The 20919-nt window shown below is 45.8% G+C and overlaps 7 protein-coding genes across 7 annotated transcripts, besides 1 other annotated feature; 3 read left to right on the top strand and 4 right to left on the bottom strand.

The window, feature by feature from the left end:
* Positions 1-5: 5 nt before the first annotated feature.
* Positions 6-2163, top strand: TSTA_099520 (hexose transporter protein; the record flags this gene model as incomplete). Its single annotated transcript, XM_002485893.1, has 8 exons — positions 6-36; positions 102-194; positions 250-498; positions 564-716; positions 792-812; positions 888-1057; positions 1124-1221; positions 1287-2163. 8 exons carry the CDS (start codon positions 6-8, stop codon positions 1987-1989), a joined length of 1518 nt encoding a protein of 505 aa, XP_002485938.1. The 3' UTR covers positions 1990-2163.
* A 1136-nt stretch (positions 2164-3299) lies between these two features.
* Positions 3300-5312, bottom strand: TSTA_099510 (oligo-1,6-glucosidase). Its single transcript, XM_002485892.1, has 3 exons — positions 4737-5312; positions 3975-4683; positions 3300-3873 (listed from the first exon to the last, which is right to left on the bottom strand). Exons 1-3 carry the CDS (start codon positions 5203-5205, stop codon positions 3396-3398), a joined length of 1656 nt encoding a protein of 551 aa, XP_002485937.1. The 5' UTR covers positions 5206-5312; the 3' UTR covers positions 3300-3395.
* Positions 5313-5894: 582 nt separating this feature from the next.
* TSTA_099500 (G-patch domain protein, putative) lies at positions 5895-8454 on the top strand (the record flags this gene model as incomplete). Its single annotated transcript, XM_002485891.1, has 7 exons — positions 5895-6003; positions 6133-6437; positions 6566-6641; positions 6691-6890; positions 6937-6997; positions 7045-7385; positions 7435-8454. 7 exons carry the CDS (start codon positions 5895-5897, stop codon positions 8452-8454), a joined length of 2112 nt encoding a protein of 703 aa, XP_002485936.1.
* Positions 8455-8529: 75 nt separating this feature from the next.
* Positions 8530-9308, bottom strand: TSTA_099490 (uncharacterized protein). The gene has a single exon (XM_002485890.1). It carries the CDS (start codon positions 9253-9255, stop codon positions 8617-8619), a length of 639 nt encoding a protein of 212 aa, XP_002485935.1. The 5' UTR covers positions 9256-9308; the 3' UTR covers positions 8530-8616.
* Positions 8620-8755: a sequence feature (GA-rich).
* A 4781-nt stretch (positions 9309-14089) lies between the features above and the next one.
* TSTA_099480 (uncharacterized protein) lies at positions 14090-16776 on the bottom strand (the record flags this gene model as incomplete). The annotated part of the gene is made up of 2 exons (XM_002485889.1): positions 14090-16662; positions 16737-16776. 2 exons carry the CDS (start codon positions 16774-16776, stop codon positions 14204-14206), a joined length of 2499 nt encoding a protein of 832 aa, XP_002485934.1. The 3' UTR covers positions 14090-14203.
* A 381-nt stretch (positions 16777-17157) lies between these two features.
* Positions 17158-18875, bottom strand: TSTA_099470 (penicillin-binding protein, putative; the record flags this gene model as incomplete). Its single annotated transcript, XM_002485888.1, has 2 exons — positions 17158-18683; positions 18741-18875. 2 exons carry the CDS (start codon positions 18873-18875, stop codon positions 17268-17270), a joined length of 1551 nt encoding a protein of 516 aa, XP_002485933.1. The 3' UTR covers positions 17158-17267.
* A 481-nt stretch (positions 18876-19356) lies between these two features.
* On the top strand, positions 19357-20415 carry TSTA_099460 (uncharacterized protein; the record flags this gene model as incomplete). Its single annotated transcript, XM_002485887.1, has 2 exons — positions 19357-19654; positions 19709-20415. The coding sequence occupies 2 exons, from the start codon at positions 19357-19359 to the stop codon at positions 20413-20415; spliced, it is 1005 nt and encodes a 334-aa protein (XP_002485932.1).
* Positions 20416-20919: the final 504 nt, after the last annotated feature.

Raw genomic sequence — 20919 nt, 5'->3', positions numbered from 1 at the left:
GAAAAATGACCAAAGCTACTTTCGAGAGATTCTCCAGTAAGTTCATTGCAGATTTACAGCCGGCGACTACTCTTAAGACAGATCGCTTATTTCTGACACAGACAACACCAACCCCAAATGGTGGAAAGATGCCTGCCTCCGTATGAACGTCTTTTATTGTATAGGATGCATGATGTGTCCGGTGTACCTCGGGTGTAAGTTATCAGGTCAGGTATTGGCTACAGACTAAATATTCATTCAATCCACTAGATGATCAGTCGCTACTCGTTGGCCTCCAAGCACTGCCAAGGTGGAAAGAGTACTTCCACTCTCCATCAGGTCCTATGCTTGGTCTCATCACCTCGAGTATCATGCTCCCCGCCATCGTCTTCGGCTTTCCTGCCTCCTGGATCTGTATGCGCTGGGGTCACAGGTGGGCAATTATGACTGGCTGTATTTTGACCATAGTTGGTGCTATCTGGAACGCCCTGTCCCTGAGCAGAACTCACTTCATAGTTTGTGAGTCAAATAATTTTGTATCCCTATCTTTATCTGGACTATTTGCTTACGCCACCGTATCGCAGCACGTTTGATTGCTGGCGCAGGCGGTACTATATCGAAAGTGGGCGCCCCAGCACTTCTGCATGAGACAGCGCACCCCAGGCTACGTTCTCCACTAGGCTATATGTACTTTGCATGCTACTACATCGGCTCGATACTGAGCTCCATCATGAGCAGTGAGTATCTGGTTACGCCCATTTTCTTTTTCCCATCTTTATATTTCCGACAGCTTATACCAGCGTGATTTGCAGCAATTGGTCTTTACATTGAGGGTGAGTGGAGTTGGCGTCTTCCATGCTTGTTCATGATGGCCAGTCCTGTAATCATCTTGATGATTATGTTTTAAGCTCCCGAGTCGCCACGCTTTATGGTTAGTAAGGGCCACAACCAGAAGGCGTTGGCTATGCTTGCTCGCCACCATGCGAACGGCGATGAGAATGACGCGCTGGTTAAATGGGAGCTGCAAGAGATTGAAAGCTCTCTTGAAGACGAAGCACAAAATCATAAATCATCTTATGTAAGCCCAAACCGGCTGCGTTAGTTAACTTCTTTGGCGCTTAAACTAACAAGATTTGTCTTCTAGCTGGACTTTCTCAGGACGAAAGGCAACCGAAAACGTCTTGCTGTTGCTGCGGCGTTTGCCATCGGCGCAAATTGGCTTGGCAACGGTATTGTATCATAGTCAGTCCATATCCTCTCCTTACCTAAGTTGCCACTGAAGATCCTGCAGTGCTAAACAACTATAGCTACTTTACCCCGGTCTTGACTTCCGTTGGCGTCAAGAAGCCGATCCAGATCCTCTCGGTCAATCTGGGTCTCAATATTTGGAACTTGATTCTCGCTCAATATGCCGGCTTCAACATCGACAGGTTCGGTCGACGACCGCTCCTTTTCGCAGCAACGGTCGGTATGATTTTCTCCTATTCCTTCGTTATGGGCTTCTCGGCCGGGTTTGCGGAGACCGGAAGCAAGGCCTTAGGTATCTGCGCAATCCCATTCTTATTCTTCTTCTTCGGGTTCTATGACGTCGCCTGGACGCCCCTGAACTACTCCTATGCCACTGAGATCATGCCATACCATCTACGGACCAAAGGTCTGGCCATCTACAATACGATCCAGCAGTTGGGCAACTCGTTCAACCAATTTGTCAATCCAATTGCTCTCCAGGCCATAACTTGGAAATACTATGGGGTGTATATTGCCGTCGAGTGCCTGTATGTCGTTCTCATCTACTTTTTCTTTCCCGAGACCAAGAAGCTTTCGATTGAAGAGGTTGCGCTGGTCTTCGATTATGGCATGAAAGATGGCCGTGTCAAAGCTGCCGCCAATTTCAGAGATGAGTTCGTTGATGGTGGCGATGTCCTAAAACAAGTACCTAAGGTGGAACATAAAGAGTTTCTGGAAAAGCATGAATGCAATGGAGGTACTATTCGAGAAAATCGCATTTGACCGAATGTAGTTTCTTTATAGTATTTCCACGATTGACTCCCTTTGGATATCTCACCGGATCTCTCTGAGTTTATATTCTCTCGCTCACTAAGATTATATCGACATGCCAATAAGCAAGCTACGTTACCGAGTTAGCTGGTAGTTAATACCTGAATGAAATGAAGTGTAATAATCTTTTCTAGGCGCACTACGGTCTTACGCATAAACGCGTAAGACCTCAACAACAGGTGACCTGTTGCAGCCGCCAAACTATATGTAAAACACCGAATCCTATCTGGATTATGTCTTCAATATTCTTTTATAAGGAAATACCGTTACGGGCTAGTCCTACTTTTGTGAGACACTATAAGGTCACTTCAAAGTAGAAAGCACGTATTAGAAAGGATAGAAAGAGAAACAGGCAAGATATCACAACGTGTATAAACTTATATAAAGATCTAGGTCACTCGTGTGAGAATTCGGCGAATCGGGCTAATGGACTTTTTTCCTGGATCGCTCTCATCTGTGAGTCGGTTCGATATATCTGTCATATAATCTGGATATCCAATGAAACAGTCAATCAAAAGCCATCACTTTTCAGGAACATAGTCCCCAAGTTTACCCCTCGCGATAGCTTAAAAATATATCAACCCTACTTGCCGGATTCCATACAAATCAGCTCGCCCAAATGACTATATAAACCCTGCCTTAGAACGTCATGCATTCAGATATAGAGACAACTCAATACAGACAATCTTGCTAGTCAATTCTTCTTTTACCGTCCTCGTAAGCTATCGTATGAAGTGCGGCATACTAGATTCTTACTACTCAGGATTGGCCTGGAGTAAACCCACTAATCCGACAATATCTGGGGGCGCATGAATGGTTTCGGAATATTTTCTAGTGGAGAAACGTTGAAGATGCACTTGTTGGATTGGTGGTGGGTTTACTCTGGGCCAATCCTGAATAGTGAAGAATTCTGTATATTCAGTCAACCGTACGATGCTCCGGTCTTACTCCCGTCCGAGAACGGAAATGGATTTTGGTGACCTGCATTTTCGGGGACAAGTATAGAGGTAGTACGGAGTTATAAACCAGCCTACTACAGTAGAACCTCGCTATAACGAACAGAAGGCCTCTGTCGGGTCTAAACCAATATATCCAGAAGTGAATTTTGATCTAGAGATGAAAGGCACCTTTAATATACTTATCTATTCTGACGTTTATAAATAGAATGCTCTTCAGTCCCGTACTGAAGTAGTCCAAGCTGAGACCAGTGGAAATATGAGGCGACCTTTCTTTCGTTATAGCCAGGTTCCACTGTATAAGGTGCGAGATCACAGGTCATCTATTTATCTATCAACATTGAGTCATTGGCCTCAAGCGGATGCTATCAACAAAACCGCAGCTTCATACGGCTGCAACACTCAAGTCTCCTCCCCGAGATAATTCTCACTCACTCCATAAGTATTCAACAACACCTCCTTCACTTCTGCTAGCATATGCAGCTTCACGCCCCATTTCACCATCTGAACCGTAAAATTACAAATCACTAACGCCTTCTGATCCTGGTACTGCCGTGTATACACAAACAATTGCTCATTGCCGCGGTCAACCAACACAAAATCATCATAGACAAACACGCCAAGCCACTTTTTGCGTAGACTCAGAACTGAGCGCCAGTAGTTGTAGGCGGAGGTAGGGTCCGGTAATTGATTCTCGGCATTGATCTGTGTGTGATTTGGGTTGATGCTCATCCACGGTTTGACGTTGGCGGAGGTGAAGCCTGCGTTGGGACCTGCAGTCCATTGAACGGGGGTTCGGGCGTTGTCTCGTGATTTCTTTTGATATTGCTTACGGTAGCTGTTGAGGGCTTGGAGGTTGTCCGGTTCAGTCGCAAGGTGTCTGTTCAGTTGGTCAGTATGCTCCTAATGTATCTGTTATTGTAGGAAGTACCTCTTCCAATGGTTCAAGCAGTCAATATCCTGATACTCCTCTATGGCCACTCAGTCGGAACATTCCGCATCCCCAATTCCTGTCCCTGATATATAAAAGGTGTCCCTGCCATTAGTGCAAGACAAGTAGCTAACATTTTGCCCGCAACCACCGAATATTCAGGACTGGCATCAGTATACCGATCAATAGACCGCGGCTGATCATGATTCTCCCAATACAACGCATTCCATCCATCATTCTCATACATGAAAGTCTGCCATTTGTTAAGGATGCGTTTTAGATCTGTCAACTTCCAGTCTCCCTCGGCAAACTTGTCGAATTTCCCATGGTCGATATCGACATGCTCAAAATCAAAAATCATATTAATCTCTTTTCGGTCGAAGCGAATTGCTTTGAGGACGTCATCGATGGAAGATGCAAATGGCATTTCACCCACACTAAAGGCATCATACTCTTGAAGAATTTTCCCAATTTCTTGTAAGTACTCATGTAGTTGAGGACCATTGGCGTAGTAAGCATACCCCCATTGCCAAGGGGTATCCGGATCCATCGGAGGTGCATCTGGAAAGTCCTGATGTTTGCTAATGAAGTTGATAACATCCATACGGAAACCATCACATCCCTTGTTGAGCCAAAACCGTATAATATCATGTACGGCTTTGCGAACTGGGGGATGTTCCCAATTCAGATCTGGTTGTTCCTCTGCATAGAGATGGAGGTAATACTCTTCCGTCAATTCATCGTACTTCCACGCACTGCCTAGACACTTCAGATTTAGTATGCACTTCATTCTTGTCCTAGGAGTAAAGTACCCTGAAAATGAGACACCCAGTTATTTGGCGGATGCCTGTTTTTCTGCTCATCAAACCTAGGCGGCTTCCAGATATACCAATCCCTAAACTCATTATTCTCTTTTGACCTTTTGGATTTCTGGAACCATTCATGCTGATCACTTGTATGATTAACCACCAAATCCATCAGTAACTTCATTCCCCTCTCATGACAGCCACTAATTAGCTTGTCAACGTCCTCGACTGTTCCGTGTGGTGGATGGATACTGTAGTAATCGGAAATGTCATAGCCCATGTCTACTTGCGGGGATTTGTAGGACGGGGATAGCCATAGTATGTCCACGCCGAGTTGTTGGATGTAGTCGAGCTTGGAGATGATGCCGGGGATGTCTCCGATACCATCGTTGTTGGAGTCCTTGTACGATGCAGGCCAGATTTGGTAGACGGAGGCTTCTTTCCACCAGGCTCGGTTCACTGGTTTTGATGACATGTTGAGTGTCGGTGTGGGTGAGTATCGAGTATTGAATGCGAAGATAATTGTACCTTGAGCAGAGAACCAAGTATTTATGAACTGGGAGAGTGAGACAAGACAAGTTGTGCTGACCCGCGCCTCTAAATCAGCTACCCTTGGCAGATCTATCAAGCACACACCCTGAACGTCCATCTTTATTCGACGTTTAAGCTGCACCGGTTCCGCATTCTGACTTGGTCATCCTATGCTATTCCACCGTGCTATCAGAGACCTGTAGAGAGGATATTTAACATCGTATTCGAGGGACCACACTCGTTAATCGGTCATTATGTTTCTGGTGGTTGAAGATGAGATGGAAGTTAGTTGCGTCATAATCCGACTCTAGACGTTTACTGTTTACAAGGGCTAAACGAGCCTCGGATTCGGGCACTCTTGATAATAACCTTAAACCATGTAGCAAGATTACTATGGATTACTCAACTATATCTCTCAGACATACTCATTTTCAACAGTTTAAAGATTCGAAACAGGACGAAGCAAAGACGAAGGTCTTATCAGCTTATCAGGCTAAACGGGGATGTCCATATTGGGGATAGCCTTTGTGCCTGATTCATAAGGCAGTAACTAAATGGTCAAGATCGCGACTTCCGTATCGGCAGACCTTGACTCGACAACCACAACAAAAGAAATACTCAAGACAGCACAACATGGCGCAGGCACATCGCTCCTCTGCCTACGATGACAGGGACCGAGACGGAAGCATGTATGACGATCGGTATTCAAGATCTCGCTCCGTTGAGCGCGGACACTACGGCGGTACACGCTCTTCCCTACATGGTACAGACTGACAGCACGGTTGAAATGGATAAGAAAGCTTTATTTAATTATGATCTGAGCTTCTGGCTAACTATTTCATCTGTCTTTTGATGAGCGATATATGAAAAGACCATGCACCTCGAGGACCCGCTGCAAGTCATAGACGACCCGATTACTCGGAAGATCGAGATTATAGAGCTGGTCGAGATGACTACCGGCGATCATCACCCTCGCATCGCGGTGGTGGTCGGGGATATAGAGACCGTGATCGCGAAGGATACCGTTCACCGGAATATGGCAACAGCCGCAGCAGAAGTCCCAGTCGCAGCCGCAGTCGTGGTCGCGGTCGTGATCGTGACCGACATCGTCAAAATGTCCAGGAAAGCCGAGAAGTCATCATGGAAGGATTACCGGTGGATATGGTTGAAGAAGACGTTCGACAACTCTTTGCCCTCCCCGTTTGATTATGATCGATAACGTTATTTTCTGTTTGGAGACATGAAGCTGAGATGTGCAATCACTGGGTGTGCGCACGTTCGCACCCCGGTTGATGAGTGGACAGATCTCGAATGAATTGTTAGAATATTATCATGTTCAAGGACTGGAAGACGTTCGAGTCATTCGCGATAGGCAGACAAGTGCGTATGTCTCAGCTTAACTCGGCAGCAGTACTAACTTTCTGCACAGAAATATCCCGGCAGATTGGTTTTCTCCGCTTCTATAGTTTGAACGACTCGAGGAATTTCATGGGACAGAACGCTCCAACTATATATCTATCTGGACGAAATCCTGGCAATGACGATCACGGTGCCAAAGTTCGCATATCTTTTACTCGAGAGAGGGATGACCGCCGTGGTCGGCCGGAGGGCGAGTGGACCTGCAGAAATGTTGGTCTTTTCTATACTCTGATTTGGTCATACGCTAACTTTGCAGTGTTCGTTCGATAATTTTTCGACTCGTCACAAATGCTTCCGCTGTCAGGCAGATCGTGCCGGTGCGTACCATCAGCTATCTTGAAGGGATCCATTCTGACAAAAACAGAGGCGGAAATGACCCCGGATGAGTTACCTGCTCGCCCCAGCAATATCGGCGATAATGACGTAGCTCCCGACAACACTCCTTCCCAGTTCCTGTTGTTCAGAGGACTAGATACTGCAGTTACGGAAGAAGTCTTTTCCAAGGGCGTCACGAAACTGTACAAACCCACGGTCGATGACAAGCAAAACCCAGAAACCGCGCCGAAAAAAGCCAAAGTCGCTTCCACAACTGGCGATTCTAATCTCGGTGCACGGGAAGGTTCTTTACGGCGTGTACTACTCGTCCGTGACCGCCGTAGTAATGAAAGCTGGAAATTCGGTTTTGCAGAGTTTGCCACTATCGAGGTATGTCGACTCAAACCCCCTTCGCGACAATGGACTAAATTGGATACAGGATGCGCAAGCTGCTTTGGCAAAGCTGAACTCATTTGAAAAGTTTACTATCGCCTCGAAACCGGTCTTGGCCAGCTATATCCACGCTGGGGTCTTCGTACCGGTCCTTAATCCGACGCCTAGTACAGCGAGGTTCACATTCTGCCCTCTGAATAATCCGGCAATGAAACTTGCATACTGGGACGAAGATGGCTATGTTACGGAGCTGGTAGTCTCCACCGAGGATCTCGATAAAAAGCCAAAGACAGACTCAAAGGCTCCGAAAGAAAGTGACAAGGCAAGGAAGAGGAAAGCAGAAGCATCCAGCTCTGTTGGCGTGAAGAAGATGGCTGTACCTTCCCATCTCCAATTCTGGTCCAACCGGCATGCCGAGCTACATGGTATTCAAAAGAAGGACGATGAGGGCCAGGAAGCCGGCAAAGAATCAGAAAAGGAATCTGCGGCCGTTACTGCAGCACCCCCTAGTCGATCTTATGCCGACTTGAACCGTAACTGCTGCTACTTGTGCATGCGCCAATTCAAGTCATCGGCAGAAGTCAACCGGCACGAACGATTGAGTCAGTTACATCGCGACAATCTCAACAAAGAGGAGCTAGTTACAAAGGCCTTGGCGAAACTGGAAAAACATAAAGACGATCAGCCTACTACGGAATACCGAGACCGAGCTAAAGAGCGCCGCCAAGCCTTCGGAAGCACTCGACAGACTCAGGCTAAAGTCAAACCTGCTGCTCCTGCGAAACGCGACGATGAAGAGCCTGCGGTTGTACCGGCGCCGTCCAAAGGTGCGGCTCTATTGAGCAAAATGGGTTGGTCTGAGGGGTCTGGCCTGGGTGCGCAGGGAACCGGTATGACGGCTCCAATTGCTACTGATGTATATGCTCAGGGTGTTGGACTTGGCGCGCAAGGAAGCAAACTTGGCGAGGCGTCGGAGGAAGCCGCTCGGAATACTCGTGGCCGTTATGATGAATTTCTGGAAAAGACGAAAGATTTGGCCAGAGAGAGGTATGAGCGAATGCCTTGACTTATCCAGCCTGTGGTATATGTACACTAGTAAAGTATGATTTGCTCATATCAAACGCTTCAGAGTGGTGATTCATCCAATATCTCCCGTAAATTCCCGTCCAATTCATGCATCCCGATGCTCCCTAACTCCAATGCAGTAGTAATATGGCAAGTCAACTGATCACTTCCCCTCTCGTTTCTCCCGATCCCTCGCCTTCGCCTCCTCAACCTTCCTCCTCACCTCTCCCAAATCCTTCTTATCAAACACATTCTCCAACCACTCCTCCATATCCCCCTCAAACTGCTCCTCCTCTTCCTTCGTCGGTTTCACCCCTTTCCCACCCGCACCATCCAACCCCATTTTCTCTCTATACCTCCTCCTCGCACTCTCCACCGAATCAATATCCATAACAACAAACGTCGCGCCCGCCGCAATCATTGCAATCGACAATGTATTTATAGTCGCGATATTGAGTGCTTCAAAGGCGTCCATTCCGCCGCTCACGGTGGGGTTGTGCCACATGGAAGTTGTGTAGAATGGTGGGCGGGCTGAGAGGTGTTTTCGGATTAGGGCGCGGCGGGTTATGAGGGCGGAAAGGGAGAAGAAGATTAGGCCGCTAAGGAGGAGTTTGGCGTTGTTTGGAATTAAGGGGGGTGGTTTGTTGGTGTTGGTATTTGTGGGAGAAAGTTGTTGCTGCTGTTGATGTTGTTTGGTTGTGTCGTTATTTTCTACCGTTGCCGTCGTCGCGGTGGATGGCGCGGCTGGTGATGATGACTTTTCCTCTGGGGGAAAAAGCCATCTTTTCAAAAGCCACGACATATTTCCTCTCTGGTTTATGGTAGATTGCGGCCAAGTATATGCAATTGAACTGTGAGAGTTGAGGAAGGAAAAGCTCGGACTCCATTCGATAATTACTGTAGCGTTTTTAACCCCGGTGTTGGAACGTAAATTACCACTTGACCAAAAAAGAGATCATCCCCTTAATAGGGCTTTCTAATACCGGTACAGAAGGGTACAAAAGTTCCGTATTTATAGACCCACTAATTTCCAACTCCCAGAAATTGTCACGTGTCTAGCATGTACCCTAACTACAAGGTGAGGTGAACCATTTGAACAAAATCAAGGCCCAATTGAGAGTGACAGTTTTAATGGTTTATGTAGGCATTCTGTGACATGTTTCAGACTAACAGGTGAACAACCATATGGTATTGACATGGAAATTATCACAATTTCCAACTTCCTGTTTCAAGCGTGTGAAATGTCTTTGTGAGATCTCTGTGAAAGACCTTTGTCGTACTCCATAGCTTGTTACATTTGGATGTACTGCCAGCAATATGGCAAGCATACATACCCAAGATTTTATCAGCTATTCCCTGTCCTAATAAGCAAGCATTCCAATATATCATCTTCTGCTCTATTCTCTTATTCTATATAACATCAACGGTGAACTAAAAGCCTGACATGTTGTTTGAGGGCCATTGTTTGTTTTTCTTTTTGACTGTTTCTTTCTTACTTCAACAAGGATATGAAGCTCATTTTGCTGCTTTCCGGACTTATCCTTCAAGATGGATACATTGACAATGACGGCGCAATCGACACCAGATTTCAGCCCCGACACGGAACTAAGAACATTTGAAATACAATGGTATATCAAACGCGCTTGCAGTGTAACAAGATATATATCTATGGATGGCTCGGGTTGTCAAAGCATCCATGGATCGACCGGTCATCGAGATATCATTCACCTTCAGCTTCTGTTACGAATCGTTGATGGGTTTCAAGGTGGACGGTTTACAAATGCATCTTTTCTGTCCTTCATATGCATGTTTCCGACATATAATCACAGGTATCTCACCTCTATTCTGCTATTAGTCCCTCTCTTTCCCGTTGTAGAGTTCTGAGCAACTGAAATATTGCAACCTTTACAGACTTAGCAGCTCCAATCAGATTCACTACCATCATGGATTGTAACCACTCTTTTATGACATTTAACGCAGCACCACTGATGTTCGATCGGGTAATGGAAGACAGGCCGATTGCAGCGCAGGATAGTCCTCTTCTGAAACTTCCGGTTGAGATCCTCTCTGCGATCATGGAATGCGTTGACTTGAACAAAAAGTCCCTGGCTGAACTCGCGCTTGTGAACTCTGATTGTCGCCAGCTGGCACGTTCCTGCCAGTTTCGCAACCTTACTATAGATCACAGCGTTCGGTCATACCGTTTATTGAACCTCCTCATGCGTGAAGCGACTGAGCGGTTTACTACCAGGAACGGTCTCACGCGTCGACCTTCACTAGGTGCTTGTATCCGCAATCTGAGGCTAAAAAGTATGCATGCCAAAGATGAAGTTATTTCGTCTCGAAGAGAATTGCTCGCCCTAGTTTTGAAACTATCCTACAAATGACCAGGAAAGCAAACGAGTTTTATAACCCCAGCTTGATTATGATCATTACTTCTCTTCCAATTTGGATGTCTTGAACTGGTTGATGCTATATAGTATTGATAGCTACACACTCACTGGTCTTGGGGTTTCCAAACTCAAACACCTTAAGCTCCGAGGTCACGTTCGATCGGGAGACATACCAGTGCAAATAGACAGCGGAATTTCATGGCCGCTTTTAGGCCTCGACATCACTATTCACAGAAACTATTCTAGTAATGACGCTCGTTTATCTACTTTGATTAACAGCCTCCTTCAGGCATGCTCGTCTACTCTTCAATTCTTTCGCCTCGGAAACGAGGACTGGCCATATCTGACAACTCCAGCCCAATTAATAACCTCTACGAACGAGCTTCCTGACCTTCGCTCACTTAATCTTGTGAAATGCGATTCAATAAGCGAATCAGCGTTGCGGAGCCTCTTGCGAAGCCCCCGACTGTCTACTTTGATGGCTGACTTGCGTGATACGAACGGAAGCGAAGGCGTAGATTGGATGGGGCACAACCCATCGCTTCTCACCCTTCTTTGGACTGGCCGGAAGGTTCCTGGCACGGCTTTACTCCGAGCTCTTGAGGACAACAATCAGTTGACGGCATTCGGTGTAGCATTCAGCCAAGATACCTCCATTCTGGAGGGTGACATAATCCCTATTCTGGCTTCATTTCCTAATATTCGAGTTCTTTCCTTGAGATGGGCTGGTGAGAGCATTTCAGACTCTTCGCTCATAACCCTTGCTTCCATCACCTCACTAGAGCATCTACACATCAGTTGTGGTCCTAAACTGGGACACTCATACGGCTGGATAATCGACCATGGCTCCATGCTGAATCTTCTATCACCGTTATGCAATCTAAAGAGAATCTTCATCACGCGAGATTGTTACCAATCAACAGATGCGCCATCAGCAGAGCAAGTTTACAACTTCATGAAAACATTGCAGCATGACGATCCTAGAAGGGTACGATTGGAGACGGAACATTGTCAAAATATGCTCCAACACGCTCAAAGGTATCTCTTCACTTTCCCAGAGCTTGAATGGATCCATCTAGGCCAGCTTTCTTTCATTTCTCGACCACGTGAGTGTGTAACAAAAGAGATTGTCTTGGTTGATCCTAAAAGAAATAGCAAGATTCCAGTCGTGGAGACTATGTTTGGCATTAAAGAAATTAACTATTGTGCGTGCCATGCAGATACGACTTAACAGGATTACATGCCTGGGGGCAGGATCGCTGATACCGTTGTCCTACAACTACATGTATACATCATCAAAATCCTGGCAATGGCTAAGTATTATGCCTATTGTATCTTGTGTCAGTAAATTGAGGTCAAATTTTCTTTAAAGTATTGAACAGAGGAATCAAAACAGAACTGTCAAGGTGTCATTACTTATTTACACAATGTTAAGCCTTCATTAACAACTATACTTTGCCTTAGATTGCTTTAAAAGAAGATGATCTGGTAGAAAAGCTTCAATACGACCATAACTCTCTCGGACTTTTCAACTTTGAGACACCAGCACATATTCGGGTCTCTTTGAGGAAGCTGGACTTTTATAGACCAAGCATCAACGAGGGAAACTCACATTCTTATCTACTTAACGAGTATAGTACATGAGAGAGTCGGTCAGCGTAAAAAAAATAATTGAATACAGAATCTGTGTTTCGGGACGACAATATGCGTGCCTTCTACAAAAGGTACAGATCTTACTATGGCTGTTGGAACCTGAGATGCCTAAGATATTCAGTAGAGAGCAGAAACCTATCAACAATACTCGACGAGTGATTTATGTCAAGGGAATGAGGCAGGAATCTCTGAAGCAAGGTACTTCAGTATCTGTTTCCGTTCTGCGGGATACATCTTACAAGTAAGTCACTATATCAAGAATTACCGAGGTAGATCTTCAGTATTTCAGTAGAAACGACAATTATCAAGGAATATATTTCTTTTTCACTGCATAGCTTGATATGATAACACGAAGACGTTGTTCTAGTTGATTTTATCACACACTTCTGGAAGCATTTGGAGTAGAATGTCGGGTTAGGGCTAGGGCTATTAAAAATAGTGGGCACACCATCGCTGCCACAAAATTTTGATAGAACACGGCGCCGACTTATGGCCCAAAAACACTTCCTGATGTCCCATACTTCGCTTAGGGATGATAGTAAGCTCGCCGCTGCACCTGACGAAACAATAACCAGAGTCCTAACCATGCACAGAAAGCTGGAATCGAGACAAGACCGACAACCCGGGCGTACTTTAATAGTGGGCCAAGAAGTAAGAAATCAAAGACTGCATGCCAGCTGCGGAAATAAGACATGATATGATTAGTGAAATTGAAGTCGGCCAAGTCCTGCAATAACAACTTACAACACCAACAAGTCCGCATTGTGAAGAACTGACTTTGACGGATCGAATTTTGTCTCTGCAGATACATCGTTGCCATTCAATCCAGCCTCATGCAACAGAATTGATTTATTGAAAATCAGGTTAGAAATTTTTGTAAATGTCTCGTCATCTCCAATATCACAAGGCTGATTTACATATATCGTCCAACCAGGCGAGGATATCGGAATCTGTCTATGCGCACGAATTTCTGTTAGCATAACATCCTGATACGAAGATCAAATCGCCAGAATGGTAAGGATAGCTTATACGTACACCGACGCATCAAAACCCAGAGGTATTCCACTAGGCGTGTGAGGACCTTTGGTAGGATGATGATAGCGCCCAACGTGAGGGCTTGGAAAAAGGCCCCTCTGCAGATTAGCCAAGGGGGAGCTATTAATGAGGATAGAATCGTCATCAAATGATAGAAGTAGATCCTGCGAGGGGTCCAGAATTCTATGAATGTTCTATTTGTTAGCCAAATAGAGATGACAGCTTGGGAGAGACTCACTCTTCTCGTGTGGGGCACGAGACGGAATCGGATGCCATGATCATTTGCTGTCATTAATAATCTAAGGAAAAGAGAAAAAGACGAAGAAATATTTGTGTCTTGAGAGATGGGCGTCAAAAGAGGTGTTGGAGGCCTAAGGTGTCCAAATCATGCGCCTCCAAAAAGGGAAAAGAAGTCACCACTTTACTGTTGACAACTCCTTCGAAAACAAACATCTCGTTAACCCATTAATCCATTATTTATCTATTCATGCCATCAAAAAGTCTTCAAAGAAGGGTGAGTTCCTTCTCTACATGCACGCTCATGACTCCATACTCAAATCATCAAGGACGTAATCGACATCAATCGTGAAACAATAAAAAAATCACCAGGCCGCCTTCGTCTTCATATAAATATACATTTTGCTCACCAAGGGTTTAAGAGGGTTGTTATCAACTCTTCAACTTTCCGGTTGTTATCAACATATCCGCTCTTCCAGGTCGTGTGAGACGATCAAATCCCAAATGATCTCTCCAATCAAGGCCCTTGTACACGCCGAATCCATATAATGGTTGTGTCCTTTCATTCGGTGGGGTAACGACCAACCTCGTGACAAGGTCCAATTTTGTGCGTGGCTCGCGCAGCACTTGATCGTATAGCAGCGGACTTTGATGGAAGAAGCTAATCAGATCTGCGAGAGTGGAAACATCATGAGGAAGGTAGCGACGACGACGAGGCCAGATCACCAAATACGAAAGCGCGTACAAGCCACAGAAGGCCACCAGGACATAAAATGCTGGTAGATCGGCGGCGATGCGTACTTCGTTTCGAGAATTATACCAGAGCGCGACGAAGACGCCTCCACCGAGAATCGGCAATGCGAGAAATAGTATGCTCACGAGGGAAATGTAGGCGACTTGGTAGTCCTTGGCGACTAGAGCAAGGAAGGACACTTCGAATGGGAGACAGGCTGGATACGACAGTAGTAAGCTTCGCTCGGCTAGAGAACCTTCTGGAGTGGACATGGATGCGAAAGGCTGGAGTGCGCGATGATAGACGTCGATTGGCTGCCAGGCGAGAAAAAAGAAGTTACCGATCAAGGCAGGGATAAAGCTGAATAGGAAATTGGAGGCAGAAAACCCATTCGAAGATGCCAGTGTTGGGACCAAAGGTACAAAACCGTGCGGAATCGCCGCATGCACGAAGCTCACAACAACAAAAGCGATGAACAACGCCAGTACAATGACAATCCAAGTTATGATGGCGAAATCACGCAGGAACCAGACTGTCCATCGGAAACGAGAAAATGGGGAATACAAGGTGCGCTCGAAGGATTCGTTTCGGAGGATACTCTGCTGCTCCAAGTCCTCGACTGGCCCTGTTCGTGCGATAGGCCTTTTCTCCTTTCGTCGTGGTGACGCTGGTGTTGGCATGTCACCTGTGGCGTATTCTTCACCAATACCGTAGAAGATGTCCTCCTTGTCCATGAGTCGCCAATACCCAAGACGTAATGTTCGCTGAGGAAGGATCTCTTGAACGGAGGGGCTGGTCTCGGAGCCTTCAAAGTCACGTAGGATGTTTGATCGCTGAATCAGGGGTATAAGATCTGCATGACTGACGGGATCCCAGAGTAAACCGGTCCAGCTTCGAATGAAACGAGCCATTATCAAGCTCAGAGCTACAACCAGTAGCGCATAAATAACAACAATTGTCCAGCCAACAGCTTGAGAGGCCGTCCATCTCCAAGCTCCATGACTATTAATTGTGTAATATTTGGCCTGGAAAAGACATGCTAGTAGCGGCATAGTAAAAAAATTGGTCAACCATATCGCCAACAACCCAAATGCAACAAGAGGCTCGCCATATCGAAAATGCGAAAAGTCTGGCATGAGATGGTTGCGTGAGAGTATCGAGAGATTCTGTAGTACGCCTGCCTTTTGTCGTTCAGACGCCATGATACAGAACGGCATGACGCGGTAGATAGCTGCCTGAATAACCAAGTTCCATAGCACAATTAATGCTCCAAGTAGTTGAGGCAGATATTGCGTGACGAAATACTGTGATGTTCCCACTCCATCCCAGTCCCAGATACCACTATGTCGCTGTGACCACACGTTGCAAAAGACAACAGCGGCAATCATCCACAGAACAAGAAAAATGTATATTGCCAAAGCCCACAGCCGCAGAACTACAGGCACAAAATCGAGAGGTGGATGTCGTACATCCTGAACTTCAGGCTCAACTGCCACAAACACCGCTTTTCCAGCTTGCTTTTCTGAAAGAGTTGCTGTGGTGGTAGGACCCTGACGACTCCCTGGCTTTACACCAATTCCAATCGTCGTCGGTCCACTGCGATAATAATATCCCAAGTTCTCATCCGGTACAATCCTTTCAACGGGGTAATCCGCTGTAGTCGTTGAAGTGCTCACGACGGAACCGTGTCTACCAACGCCAGCGACCTCTTCGTCGCGGGTTAACTGATCAATTGCAAACCGTAGATAAGGACTATCATCGACACCGGGTGTAGTTGCACTGATATGTTTTCTAGGGTCTTGAATTTGAGTCTGTCGAGGACTGATGTTGTCGACCTTTATATTTTCGAAACGCACGGAATTCGACCTGACAGGAACCTGCGCCGATGTATTGGCAGGCAACTTCTGGACGCTCTTCATACTGTCTTCACCTAATTGAGTCTGCGACTGTGACTGCGACTTTGCCACGTTTGCCGAAGAATGTTGTCCCGACGACGAAGAATGGTTCATGTGCGATTGTGGAGTCGCATACCGCAAAACGGTCACCTTGCTGCTTGTGCTTTGTGAGGAAGATGATTGATCGGACTGTAGTGAGAAGTAATCGTCAGAGGCAGCGACGGATTGTTGCGAGTTTTGATGGGAGAGTTGTGGTCTGCTAGCTGCAAAAGACAAACACCAAGTCAGATTTTTCCGTTTAATAACGTTAATTGCATATTGAGTCTTGTATACTTACAATTAACACTCTTCAACTGCGCCAATTCAGAGGGACTCATGACGGACGTAAAATCGCATACAACACTGACGACCACATTAGGAATGCAGTAACCATTACTTCTGAAATGGGGCCCATCCTCATTTATTCAAACTATTTTCTCTTAGCTTTACTTCGTGCTGTGCTGTCAAATTACCAGTCTCTTGGGTACGTAGTACAGGTGGTTGGGTATACGGAGTATGGGAGTATGGCGGGGTGGCTGGTTTGTATACAAAAAGCTTTCCCAGCCACCAATGTGGCAACACCCGACTGGTTGATGCAAGGTGATATTTGATAATTTAACGATATATGATGGTTTCTTATAGGGGTATCATTGGTTAATGATATTTTTTGGTCTGTTTTTCTTTATCGATCAATTTCTATGAGAATCTGCTACAGCAGGACAATGCCTGAGCAATACCCACTGTTTTCTGTGGGTCGGAGCGGGCCGATACTTAAACCTTGTTGGTTGCCCTATTTTCAAGTGATATACGCATAGAAAGGGAAGTTCGATCAAACACGCTCAAACCAAATCCTGCCCTCCTTTCCCATCTCCTCCTCAAATCCAACTCCAACCTTTTGGGAAATGCCATCCACCCCCACCACAAACTCCGCCGGATACACCGTAGGCACAAAAGCCCCTAGATCGCCGTCATGAACGGATCTGGCAATGAAATAATCGCCGCTTACGTGCTCGAAGCTTAGACTCTCGGACCATGTTGTGTACGTTCGATCTGCGCGTAGTATATTCTCTGCTTGATCCAAGTAGATGGTTAGGGTCTGATAGCCCGGGTGTGTATATGTGCCTGTGTATGCGGATAAAGGCAGTATGGCGGGAAGGCGTGGTGAAGGAAGGGATGGATATAAATGTTTGATTGAGTTTTGATCCCGTTCTTTTGCGCGGTCGATGATTGCTTTGTTGTACTGATCCCAATCGAACCTCTTCTCCGCGGGGATTCCCAGCTTCTCATCGATGAGATGGAAAGCAAGCTTCTTAGCCGCGCAATTCGACGTCCCTGCTGTATTTCCAAGTAATATGACGCTATACTTCAGTTCTGGAAATAGAATCAACTCCGCTCCAAACGCATTCATGCCGCCTGTATGTTCGTAATATTGGTAGCCCTTATATACTCCGGTCCACCAGCCAAGGGTATATGCAGAGGGGCCGGTAAACGGTGCATCTGGATCTGCAGGCATCACAGTTCGCGGTTCCCAAATTGCTTTATACGTTTCCGATGACAGGGGACCGGTTTTGTACATAAGCGAACGGGCCCATTTTGCATAATCCAGGACATTCGTGACTACCGAACCGGCACCGGAGATCTCATTCAGACTCATCCATCCCACTTCCTTGTATTTTGTTTCGTCGTTGTCATCATCTTCATCAAATAAGGGATACGAATATCCCCTAGCCAAATCCTCTTTGGCAACTTGCGCGTCTTCCAAGCTAAAGAATGTGGCCTTCATGTCAAGGGGTTTCCAAATCTGACGAGAAAGCAAATCTCCCAACCATTTACCCGTCACTGTTTGGATAACATGAGAAGCTGCCACAAACATGAGATTACAATACTGAAATTTTGTCCGTGGCTCTGCTGTTAATGGTAAGTATCGTAATGAGCGCACGAGCTCTCGCACAGCAGTTTCCCGGCTTAAGTTATTCCCATACGACTGATCGTGCCGTGGGAGACCTGTTCTATGGGACAGGGTATCTTCGATAGTGATATGCTGAGTCGCATATTCATCGGCGAGCACAAAGTCGTCTCGAATTAGTTGGTTGACTGGTGTCTTCCATTGAACTTGTGGGTAGGTCTTGTTATCTTCGACCAGTTGAGCCATTATTGCAGCCGTGAAAGCTTTGGTGGTGCTACCAGCGAAGAAAAGAGTTGATGGGGTTACGGGAGTTGATGGGAAGGATGATATTCCATAGCCCTTACTACAGGGTCAGCAGCCATCTTTGACTTGAATAGAAGATGCATTGATGAATACCTCAGCCCAGGTATGCTCTCCGTCGACCACTGCAATTGACATGCCTGGAACGTGCCATTTTTGTAATGTCTCATGCACGAAGTTTTCGAAGTCTGCATTGAGGGGAGATTGAACGGGAATTATTCGTTGAACCATGGTCACAGCCTGAATCCTGGGAGTTTATGGTACCGCGTAGCTAGAATGGCGAAAAGAAACAAGTCCAAGATGCGGATTAAATAGCTATCCTGTGCGGGGTAAGTGTTGGATTTGGTAGTTACCTATCCAGACCAACAGCTACATAGCATAGCGCACATAATTAGCGCTGTTCCGAATATTCGTATTTGCGAATATTCGCTGCAAATACTTATTCGCAAATATTATGTCCGAGAATAAATCTTGCGAATATTATTCACAGCGGATTCGGATAGCGAATAACTGATTTGCAAAAATTTGCGAATATTTGCAATTCGCAAATTACTTTGTAGCTGTTACTCAGTTACGGTGCAGATATTGATCTTCCTGACCCAGTTTGGCAATATCACCACTGCGAAATGATACCTAGGGCAGCACATCACGGAATCATAGCTCAACTTAGGTCAGTAGCGGCATCGGTAGCGATGTGAGCTATACATGTGAAATGAAAACAATCGGAAGGGGTTCGTGGGAAGGGTGGGTGAAGAAGCATTATGGAATTGAAAGTCTTCCTTATTTGCTTGAGAAAGAGATATTCCAATCTGATGTTAAGGCTAAGATCGAATTTCCGGAGCTTTGCCACTCATCTCCGTCAAGAGATGCTCAACGAGCAGCATCAGAAAACAACGCCGCACGATCGGTTGCGGAGGTACTAGAAGAAGTGGCTTCGCGAGAGGATGTGATTGAATCAGATGGGGAGGGACCAACCAATATAGCACATTTCAATCACGATATTGCTAATGGTAAGTTTATCTGTATGCCAGTCTTGCTGAAATAGACGATTGATAAACTTCAAGCTTCAACACCTGCAGAGCAGCCATCGGATATCATTTCTTTGTATCCAATGTACTTCCCATGCCACGCCCAATATGTTATTCTTTCCAGAGTACAGTCTGTTTTGGAAGAATGCTGCTTTGAATTCACGCGAAAATGGATGCCCCCAACCTTGGAAGATGGTGGATGGGACTGTGCTGCTGCCATCGAATTGACAAAATGGACAACACGGCTTGTTAAGAACTCGGAAAAGCTTCCCCAACATGCATTCAAACTTGGCGAAGCACCTCTAAGCGAAGTTCTCTTCGCAACGCACAAGTTGCGCCACACCGCTGTTCATCGACTGCCAGCCACCTGTCGTGGGGTTGAAACGCTTGTGAAATCAGCTGTGAGCTTTGCTGAGACCCTTCAAGATCTACTGCGAACCGCGCAGTTACAAGATTTACAATTAGAGACCGACAGCAAGATCAAAGCTATGGAGCTTAATAAAAATTTTCTAGAGGATGCACTCAGTCAGGAACTCCAGAAGATTCAGCAACAACGAGAGGAGCTTGATATGCAGGAAAGGGAGTTGGCGGCGAGAATTATCTGTGAAGACCGCGACAATAAATCCTTGATTGGAAACTTACTGGAGAATTCTGTAAATAGACTGTTTGATGTTAAACCTGTGAAAGAGAGTGTACATGATGTTGATCAAATATCGGATGTCGAGGAAAAGCACAAATTGTGACGGCCGAGCAGGACGTTATTCAGAAGCAGGTTCGATTTGATATTCCTGAAGCAACGGAGCCGGAGGAACGTTGTTCCAGATAGGGTTACGGGAGGGTAAAAGCTTGGTCACGTGGTCACGCGACAACATATCAAGCCCCTGAGATAGCTCTATGTTGATAGTTTCTTCCTTCTTCTTTTATGCTTAGTTTTCTTGTTTATAGCTTTCAATATAATATTGATTGGGCCCTCACACAAATCATCAAATCACGATGAGCACACAATGGAGGAAGACAGGTTATAATAGCATTTACCGCAGGGATTTCACACAATAAGAGAAATAGGTATCTTGTTGCTTCAAATCCAGACGGTACTGTAATCATTAATGGAAACTTTCCACTGATAATACGACTGCTTGCTATTTCTAGCCAGCTTGGCCTTGACTTAACGTAGCTAGAAAACTCCGCCATCCCACATCCGAATACGTAGTATCGCTCCCGAGATGGCGTCCATTCGAGGAACATTG

This window comes from Talaromyces stipitatus, genomic scaffold (assembly GCF_000003125.1).
Source record: "Talaromyces stipitatus ATCC 10500 scf_1105507295511 genomic scaffold, whole genome shotgun sequence".
NCBI classification, from domain to species: domain Eukaryota; kingdom Fungi; phylum Ascomycota; class Eurotiomycetes; order Eurotiales; family Trichocomaceae; genus Talaromyces; species Talaromyces stipitatus.
The sequence above is the reverse complement of the archived record's forward strand: the minus strand, read 5'-3'. Positions and strand labels throughout refer to the sequence as shown.

What these genes read in the sequence shown, in the direction of transcription:
- TSTA_099510 (XM_002485892.1), bottom strand. Translation starts at nt 5,205, where the DNA reads ATGTCATCAAAACCAGTGAACCGAGCCTGGTGGAAAGAAGCCTCCGTC. An exon ending in CTGGGTGTCTCATTTTCAGG is followed by an intron (nt 4,684 to 4,736) that starts GTACTTTACTCC and finishes TGAAGTGTCTAG; the next exon opens with GCAGTGCGTGGAAGTACGAT. An exon ending in ATGCGGAATGTTCCGACTGA is followed by an intron (nt 3,874 to 3,974) that starts GTGGCCATAGAG and finishes CCAACTGAACAG; the next exon opens with ACACCTTGCGACTGAACCGG.
- TSTA_099490 (XM_002485890.1), bottom strand. Translation starts at nt 9,255, where the DNA reads ATGTCGTGGCTTTTGAAAAGATGGCTTTTTCCCCCAGAGGAAAAGTCA.